Genomic DNA, 9,785 nt, shown 5'->3' with positions numbered 1-9,785 from the left:
AAGGGAAGGGAAGGGAAGGGAAGGGAAGGGAAGGGAGAAGGAGCCTTTAGCTTTCATGGTGGACCTTGCAGACAGAATGAAACCTTAAATTTCCTGCCATGGGGCTTGTCTTCATTCCCCCTTACCCCCTTGGAAACTTCAGAAGAAGACCAAGTGAAATGATTGACAGTGGCTAGCACTAGAGCAGGGCAGTTAGCCCACTGCAGTCTTCCAAGCTCCCTGCAGACATTGGTACCTTCCCCCTCGCTAACCCTGGGGCATGCCAAGCACCATTTTCCAGGACTATTGCCTCCAGAAGAGGAAATCTGCTCCAGCCCACCCTGGAGAGCCTCTCCTCTCCCATGGGGGACCTGTCAAAGCAAGGTGAGAGTGACCAGAGCAAAGACATCTTTGCCCAGGGAGGGATGATTAAGAAACGTGTTTATCAAGTCCAGGAGACAGCTGAAGGAGTTAAGTTACTTGAGTGCTTTGGGATCCTTCAGGATGAAAAATGCTGTATACATGTCGGATTTTATTATTACAATTACAGTCAGATGTTAATCACCCCACCAGGATTTACTCAGGCAGCAGTGCCAACAGCAGTACATCTTGCTGAGTAATTGCCCCCTTCCTGACTCTTGTGTGTCTCTGCCCTGAGCTGCTTCTCATTTCTGTGTTTGCTTTAGTCCTGACACTGCCGAGAGTGCTGCATTTTCCCATCCAGCAGCAAGGGATGGCAGAGCACATCTTGCACATTCAGGTTGCCTTCACTTCAAGCACAGCATGTGCACGAGGGTCAGAAAATAGATAATGAGAACGTTTTATGGACCATATTTAGCCTCAGGGGATAGCACTACCCATCTCTTTTACAAATTGTTAAGTGCTAATGCTGAAAAAGCTGGGAAACTGTACAGTTCCATGGGTCTAATTGCAGAGTATGTGTGAGCCAAATGAGTGAAGAAAAGCTCCAAGTTCAGCAAACCAAGCTGGGATCATGAAAGCAGAAATGCAGAGCGAGGGAAGAAAGGTTAGATAGATTTAAACCGCTGCACACAGTAAAGTGCTGAATGCACTGGGATCCCACGCTGCCACAGCAGCTCTGTCTTCCCCGTGTCCAGCAGATGCTCTGACTCTGCAGACTCAGGGCTGGATGTCCAGCCTCTCTGTTTTAGGGTTTGATTTTAGGTGTGATTTGGTTTTGTTTCCTGTCTATACCAAACATTTGGCATTTCTGGGATGATGAAGTGTCAGAAGTCGAGGGAGATGCTCTGTTACTTAGTCTAGTAAGTGAAGCCAGATCTGTACAACCCCCAGCATGTGCCAGAGAGATGCTCTGGCCTGACCTGTCACTGCAGCCCCTCACTTTGCTAGGTCAGAAGCACACTGCGATGAGAAACTGGACCCACAATCCACCTCAGTCCGTCTGCACCCTGCCTTGGCTCCAGTGGGTAACTGGTTTTCTCATGGCTTTGGGAGAGAGTGACTGGCATGGGCAGGAATGTTCTTACACACTGTCAGCCTGGAGGAACCAGCTGTGTGTCCAATTTCTGGATATTGTTCAAGTGTGAGCTGAGTGCTCAGCAATGTGGAGGTAAAGGAGGTGAGGAGGGTTTGGGGGTTTGCACTGTTGACACACACCAGGCTGGCAGTCTCTGTGCCTCAAAGGCTGCGGGTCCAGATTTTCTCCAAAAAAATTATGTAGCCCCACACAGCTGAGGAGGTGAAGGAAGAGCCAGTGTTTTAACCTGGCTGGTTATCACACCATGGTGCACTGAGGGATGCAGGGACACTTTCTCTCGAGTGCATGATGCTTCTGGAAGGTTGCCGGCTCCCTTGCAGAGGGTGCCGAGATGCTGATGCTGGAGTGGTCACACCCTGATGTGCTGTCCCAGAGGGGCTCTAAGGACACGGTACCCTATTCTACTAAAGCTCTTTGTAAAGCTGGAAGGTGGTTTGATGGCGGCCAGGCTCCTGTGGAGAAGCAGACGCGGGGCAGCAAAGCAGCCGTGGAAGGCAGAGGCAGAATGAGGGTCCCGCTACCCGGGGTGCGGGCGAGGTGCCCGGACCCGAGGCTGCTGCGGTGCCCCGCTGCTCCGGGGCCATCCCCTGCAGCCCCGTGCCGTGCTCGCTGCCGGGATGACGGCTCCCGGCGAGCCCGGGGCCGCAGGTGGGACCCGGCTGAGCGGAGGGGGGTGGGCGGCTCGGGGGTGGCGGCAGGACCCGGCTGTCACTCACTGCGAAGTGAAAGTGCCGGGGGGGCGGGGCGGCCGCGAGCCGGGCGCGTATTTAACTTGGGCGGCAGCGGCGGCGCGGCAGAGCGCGGCGGGCGGGCGGCGGCGGCGGGCGGGACACCGGGTGACACCGGCGACACTGAGCCGAGCCGAGCCGAGCCGAGCTGAGCTGAGCCGGGCTGCACCGCGCCGAGCCAGCAGCGCAGGGCACGGAGCGGAGCCGCGGCTGGATGCGCTGAGCGCGGTGGGGACGACCGGGTCCCCGGAGCAGCGGCAGCGGCATGGGTCGCCGGAGCTGCTGCTGAGCGGCGGCCGAGCCCGCCCCTGCCCGTCCCCGCCGAGGAGCCGCCAGGAAATAGGGACGCGCCGCCTCGCCGGTGCCGGGGACACCCTCCGGCCCCCCAGCCCCATCACGCCGAGGATGCCCCGGGGGCCCGCGGGCCGCCCCCACCGCTCGCCATGAGGAGGAACCCGGCCGGGCCGCGGGCGCTGCCGCCGCCGCCCGCCGCCGCCTGAGCCCCGTGCCCCGGCCGTGCCCGCGCGGGGGCCGCTCGAGCGCCCCGGCGCCGTGACCCTCCTCCCGCCCCCTCGCCCGGCGCGCCCGGCTATAAAGGAGGGTTTTATTCTCGGGCTCCGGTCTCACGCCAAACCCTGTCACACCGTCTAGACGAGCTGTCGTGGGGCTCGGCCCAGCTGTCACCATGGCGATGGAGACGAGTCCGCTGTGAATTTTGAGGGGGAGCGAGCGAGCGAGAGCGGCGGCGGCAGAGGAGGAGGAAGGCTCGGCCGCCGCCGTGCCCTGCCCTCCCCCGCGGGGGAGGCTCGGACCCCCCGGCGCTGCCGACCGCGGCTGGAGCCGGCCCGGCGGGGAGCCCCGGGAGCCAGCGGCCGCGGGCGCGGGGCGAGCCTCAGATGCGGCTGTCACACAACCCCGGCCGGGCTATTTAAAGTAACGGGCCCCGCCGGACACTGGTGTCTCTGCCTATTTATGAGCCCCCGGGAGCCGGCGGGCGCCGCCGGGCAGCGCTAGGAGCCGAGGCCACCGGGAGCAGCGCCGGGGCCCGCCCGGAGCATGACGGCGATCCGGGCGCTGCTGCTCTGCCTCTGCCTGGGGCTGCCGGCGGGCGGGCAGCCCTTCCTGCGCCTGCGACCCTCGCCCAGCGACAACCTGCCCGTCAAGGACATCGTGGAGCACCCGGACCCCGAGTACGACCCCAAGGAGCAGGACCTGGACGAGAGGACGCTGAGAAAGAAGCTGGGCAGCCATTTCGACCCCGGCTTCATGGCCGTGGCCGTGCCGGGGCCGGCCAACGCCTCGGGCGCCGCGGCGGCGGCGGGGCGGGGGCGGGCGGCGCTGCCGGCCGAGCTGCGGCGGCTGGAGCTGGGGCCGCCCCGGGGCCCGCGCCTGCGGCTGGGCAAGAAGGCGCGGCGGAAGGTGCTGCAGTGGCTGTGGGCGCACACCCACTGCCCCGTCCTCTACGCCTGGAAGGACCTGGGGGTGCGCTTCTGGCCGCGCTACATCAAGGAGGGCAACTGCCTGGCCGAGAAGTCCTGCTCGCTGCCCGAGGGCATGTTCTGCAAGCCCGTCAAGTCGGTCACCAAGACCTTCCTGCGCTGGCACTGCCAGGGCTGGTCCAGTCAGAAGTACTGCACTTGGATCCCCGTGCAGTACCCGCTCATCTCCGAGTGCAAGTGCTCCTGCTAAGCCTCCCCGGCCCCTTGCACTGCCGCCCTCCTCCTCCGGATCACTTTAGGGGAGGAAGGTTTTTCGGGTGGGTTTTTTGGGGGGGGTTGGGTATTTTTGGGATAGTTTTTTTAGGGTTTTTTTTGGTTTTTTTTCCCCCACCCCCCAGAGCGAAGTGGGAGAAGATGAATCGCTTTGGGGTTTTGGTTTGTTTTCTTCTTGTTTTTTGGTTTTGTTTTGGTTTATTTTTTTGGTTATTTTTTTGGGTTTTTTGTGGGTTTTGTTTTTTTTTTTTTTGTTCTTGTTTGATTTTTTGTTGTTAATCTTTTTTTCCCTTGGACTTATTTTAATGTTATTTTATTCAAAAGGGGGAAAAGCAAACCCAGGAACTGCAGGGCAGGCCAAAGGCACAGTAAAGCACTACAATCAGATGTCTATTTTTATACGTATATAGCCTTCTAACAAAAGGAAAATTAAAAAAAAAAAAAAACTGGAAAAAAAAAAAAAAAGGAAAAAAAACCTACCAGCCATGTAAATAGAGAGATTTTAAAGGAAATGGGGGAGAAATTGCAACTGGTTTTTTATTATTATTATAATTATTATTGTTATTATTATTATTTTAAAGACATAGGACCACATTTTAAACCCATCCCCACAGAACCCAAGCACTTCCCTGCCAAAGGGAAGGGCAGAAATTTCTTGTAAAGATGTTTTTATCAAAAGGAGAAAAGGGGCGGGGGTGTAAAAAAATGAAAATCAAGAACCACACCATCCCTGAACGTTTGTTTCTCTGTGCTGTATTTTTTTTTGTCTACTCCAGATCTTGTCACTGATGTTTGAACTAATTTGCCAAGCTCTCTAGGGTTTTTTTTAAAAGTGTATAACAATTAATTAAGAAGGAGATTTTAAAGAAAAGTACAAATCTATGAAAGAGTGGAATTGTTTTGTTGTGTGGGAATACATATAGTCATGTAGAGATGTTAAAGGAAATTTTCTGTGTACAGTTTATTTATTTTTAACTTTTGTGTATAGGGAAAAAAAAGCTAGAGATTATGCCAGAAACTATTGGAAATGTTTACTTGAATATTCCTTTAAAAACATATCATTGTAAATATGAGCTATCACTGATCAAAACATTTTTAGCAATAAACTCTATCTTTGAAGAAAAAACCTCGTGCTGCACTCCAGCTGCCGGGGAGACCAATGGAGACTCGGATTCTTGCTCAGAGCAGGTGATGAGTAAAGGGCTTTGCCTGGCCCATGCTGGTGTAAATCATGAGATGCCCCAAAAGTCGGGACAGCTCCACCGGCTTCTGTCCCTCCGGGATCCCGCTCTGGGGTTTCTTTGCGTGTATAACCTGTTGGGTAGAGAGAAAAGCACCGACCGGAGAGAACAAACAACACACAAAAGAGCTGCGATGTCCCGGACTGGAGGTGTCATCTGAAGTCCCTGGGAGGTTCCATTCTCTGCGGCTCTTGGATTTGGCTCTCCTGCTGGCAGAGGAAGCAGTCGAGGTTACTGCCCCGGCCATCAAAGCGCCTGACACAGCTTGGCAGCCCCACGTGTGTCAGAACAAATGCTTTTTCTCGGCTGCCGCTACTAGCAAAGGAGGGAAGGATGGAGATGAGCCCTGCACCCTGCTATGCTGCACGACGGAGCCCTGGGTCCGGCATCCCTGCCCGCGGCGTCTCTGGGTGTGTGCGGGGGTCAGCAGCAGATGGTGTGGAGTGCCCACAGCTCCTGTGCTGGGGCCAGGCCGATCCCTGCACTCCAACCGGAGCTCATGGAGCAAGGGCAAGGCAGAAACAGGATGGCTCCACACGGGCAGGCTCCGACAGCCGGGCTGGGGAGGAGCCCAGCACCTGAGACCGAGGGCACTGGCAGTGCGAGCCCGCTACCGACGGAGATCTGTCGGTCTGGCAGTTGGTCAGAGGGCTTGGAGTGCGGCCCTGATGGGCTGCCAGGTCATTCCCCTGCGTGTTCTGCATGGGCTGCTGTGCTGAAGGGGAAGGTCTGGCCATTCCCACCGGTGTCTGAAATGTACCCGGCATCCCTGAGGAACAAACTGCTGCCAAAGGCCCTGGCCAGTGAGAAGTTCTCCCCCAAGGCAGCTGTGAAGCAGCAAGGAGACCCTGCCCCACTCCAGCTTGGCATGCAGCACAGGAGAGCAGCATGATGCCAAGCCCATGGGAAGGCACCAGGACCCTCCAAGAGGTCTGGCTTGTATCCCTGCATCATTGTCTGAGGGGACTGAGGTCCAGTGAGTCCCGTGAAACAGGTCTGCAGAGCCTGGAGGTCACAGACTGAAGCTAAAACAGGGAGAGAGTTGTTGAGATGGGCATGGTGGGGACGAGGCAGGAAAGACAGTGACATCCAATAGTCCACATCCCTGCAGAGCCCTCCAGCAATCCCCTCATCCACGCTTGAGGAGGCAGGCTGGCCTTTCCACACATTTGTCAGTGAGGGACTGGGGAAGGGGGGGATGCAGAGGGCAGGGTGAAAAGGAGACTTCGGCAAAGACAATGTGCAAAACATCAGGGGCATTTCAGAGAGAAAGGGGAAAGCTCATTTTGCAAGAGGAACAACATCTGTGGTGTGGGGGCTGAACATCTGTAGGAGGGAGCATGGGGGGAAGGCATTCTGGGAAAATATTTCTGACATAATCCCAACAGTATCTGGTGTGTTGGGATTTGGTTACAAATGGCCCTCTAACGTCTTTGTGCGTTTTGTTCTGCTGGTTCAGGGGCACACAGAGACCCCTGCTTTGTGCTAACCTGGGAAATAAACCATTCGCTGGGCTCAATGGCCGAGTTCAGTTGCGCGGGGAAGGGGGGTTGGGAAAGGGGAAGGCGAGATTTGTGTGAACTCAGCAAAAACCAACCTAAAAGCCTCCATGCCATGTGCTGGAGGGAGGAGGGGGGCTGCTTCCGTCTCTGGGGAGAACTCAGTGGTCCCGCTCGAGATGATGGCTTGTCTGGAGGTGAAAGCACAAGAGCTTACAGCCAAGGTGCTCGGCGAGGGCTGGGGAGCGGAGAGCAGCCCCGAGGGGTGTGTGCCTGCCCACCTGGCCCTGCCTTGCCAACGTGCCACAGCGCTGGACCGCGCTCACCTGGTGCTTATGTGCGGTGCCCTCACGCCGAGGAGCTTGGCTTGCCCTGGGAGGCGGCGTGTGACGGACGTGTGACGGCCGGGCTGTGGGCGTGATGGCTCGCCTCAACTGCTGAGCCTCAAAGGAGAGAAAGACAAAGGGGAACAAGCCTGGTTCTTTGGTGCGGTTATTGCATTGTCTCCCCAAGCTGCTTGTGATTAAGGGATGAGCTGCAGGGGAAAAGGGGCAGAACAGGCAGAACCAGCTGAACCCCGAGATGTGGTGGGTGCCGCCTTCTGAAGACACGGGCCTTTCCCACTCTGTTCTGGGGTCATGGCCTGGGAAAAAGGCCTGGAGCTCACTCTAACCCTGAGTTAGAGGGTGGGTGCCATCCTCTGACTGGGGTCCCGCCTGTCATTGCGTTGTCAAAAGCCATTCATGGCCACGGGCACTCACTGACAGGGCTGTGAACCCCCACTCCTGGGCACCCAGCTGTTCCTGTGCAGCCACAGTGAGCCCCACGCTTTGCAGTGTCCCTTCTCTACACTGAGTCTCCACGCTTAAGCAGAAGGTGGTTATCTGAAGGATCAGCCTTTTAACCACTTCTGCCTTCAGGCCAGACAGAGTACAGTGAAGGAAGTTCCATGGGACCCAATGGATGTCCCAAGCCCTGTAGGCACATGTCCCTTAGAAGGACGGGAAAGCAAAGGCAGCACTGGCCAGAGCTCACCTGCTCTAACACCACATGCTGTTCAGGGGCAGCTCCCTTGACTGGATCACATCAGGATCTCTTCCTTGTAGTCCCCACAAAGGCTGACTGAAGCAAAGAGCCCCTCTCTCAGGTCTGCGGAGGTCTCCATCTCTTCCTTCTGCATGTCAAGGCCCTTCTATCACTTGGTGAATTGCTTTCCCATACATGAACCCCAAATTTGGATTATCCTGTTTCTCTTGAGAGAGAGAATGAGTTCAGGATGGCTCCTGACACTTGACTCAATGCAATGGAGTCACTTTTCCATTACTCTTTCACATCCCAGTTTGGTTTTGACACCAGCATCAGGTTAACTCTTTTGTCTCATTGGAAAAAGGTATTTCATCCCCATTTTCTGCCCTGCCTCTCCCCATTTAGCTCATGTCCTTTCAGCTAAGGCCGGTGTCCAGGAATGCAGTTTCTGTCAGCACTCCAGCTCTGCCAAGGTAACTCAGATTCACCAGGCCAGAGCTCGCAGATGTTCAGTGCCAGCTTTTGAGATATCTAATGCAGACCCAGGTGATGACCTAAGCCCATCACTCATCATTCCTAGAAAGGCAGACAAATGGACTGGAGGTAGTAATTGCCCTCCTCAAACATTAAAGTCCAGGGTAAACCTTTTCTCAACATGCAAAATCACATTCATCTTCCCCTCCAGCATGAGCAAAAGTTGTCAATCTGCTTCGTAGCCTGTCATGGCCACCAGGAGCTATCAGGGAAAGCCAGTGTCTGGTGACAGCTCCCTGGTGACAGCTGCTGGTCACGAGCTCCAGCTGAGCTGGACCTACTTCCTCAGGCACCCCCAGCTCCTCATTCATCACCACAATGAAAATCAAGCCACACTGCTGAGGTTAATAATGCCAGGGTGCACTGTGCTCAATGATCTCAGAGGTCTTTTCCAGCCTCAGTGATGCTGTGATGATCACAGGTGTGTCCTGCAGGGTGGGCAGAGGTGAGCTCGTCTCACCACCTCCTCAGGGCTACTGGGTACAAAGGGTGGGGTTCTGCTTTCTCTGTGCAGAACATACCCCAAGGTGCCTTTCCACTCGTGTGCAGTTCTCCTTCGCTGTGTCCATGCACAGCAAACCCAACCATGTGCCCAGCTGCTGCTCGGCAGAGCAGGACCCTGAGGGGCTGCAAAGCTCTCCATGAGGGAGCGTAAGGCTTTACTCACTGACACTCCAGAGGTGTCAGAAGGGCTGCTGGCTCATCTGCAAAAGCCATGCACGAGCCTCCCCTCCCCCTCAGTGATTAAAACCAAACATTAACAGCAGCAGCATCCCAGGGACATGGCTGCTCTTTGGCGTTAGCTATTTGGTATTCTGCCCAAAACTGTCAGACACCCCGGCAAGGAGACGGGACAGCATCATGTGGCACCGGGAGCCCAATCAAAGACACACAGCCACGAAGAGCAAATCATGAGGAGCTGGGAGGCAGCTCTTGCGAACCGGCCATTGGCTAAAATGGCCCTTTCAGAAGGATGGTGAATGAATCCATTCACAAAAAAAAAGAGCAGGGCCTGTTTGCAAACAGCAAAACAGTCTACATATTTTACTTTTTTTGTCTGGATGAGTCTGACCCAAACCCTGAAACAGATGTGTGATGTGGCTGTTGCAGTCATGTCCAAGCCCATCAGTGAATTTCAGTGAATTGATTCTGCCCATCTGTTTGTAGGCCCCACCATTCTTCCCAAGAAACCTCAATCACTTGCCCAAAGAACCTTGGCTTCCTACCAGGCACCCTGGAGTGGGACACAGACCACCAAGGGCCTGTGGACCACTCCTGGGGTATGGTAGGAGACCCTGCTCTCCAGCATCACACTGATATCCTAAAAAGGGAGAGGAGTCCTCAGAGAAGCCCATGGTCCCAGCAATATGACAGAGCATGTGATGGGAAAGACTCCTTCCTGCATCTGGAAGCTGGGAGTGAAGGGTATCCAGATATGGGACATGGTTGCTCATAGACCACCTGACTAGATCAGCCATGTCCTGTGGTTTGTCACCTGTGAACATGGTCCATGGAAACCAGTGATGTCCCCATGCTGGAGAATGAGA

General features: G+C 55.6%; 1 protein-coding gene across 1 annotated transcript; it reads left to right on the top strand.

The window, feature by feature from the left end:
* Positions 1-2,762: 2,762 nt before the first annotated feature.
* LOC107211004 (noggin-2-like) lies at positions 2,763-4,165 on the top strand. The gene has a single exon (XM_015642423.2). The coding sequence runs from the start codon at positions 3,283-3,285 to the stop codon at positions 3,913-3,915; it is 633 nt and encodes a 210-aa protein (XP_015497909.1). The 5' UTR covers positions 2,763-3,282; the 3' UTR covers positions 3,916-4,165.
* Positions 4,166-9,785: the final 5,620 nt, after the last annotated feature.

The sequence above is a fragment of the Parus major genome, chromosome 14, assembly GCF_001522545.3.
Source record: "Parus major isolate Abel chromosome 14, Parus_major1.1, whole genome shotgun sequence".
Lineage (NCBI taxonomy): Eukaryota > Metazoa > Chordata > Aves > Passeriformes > Paridae > Parus > Parus major.
This window is presented reverse-complemented; position numbering and strand designations above follow the sequence as displayed.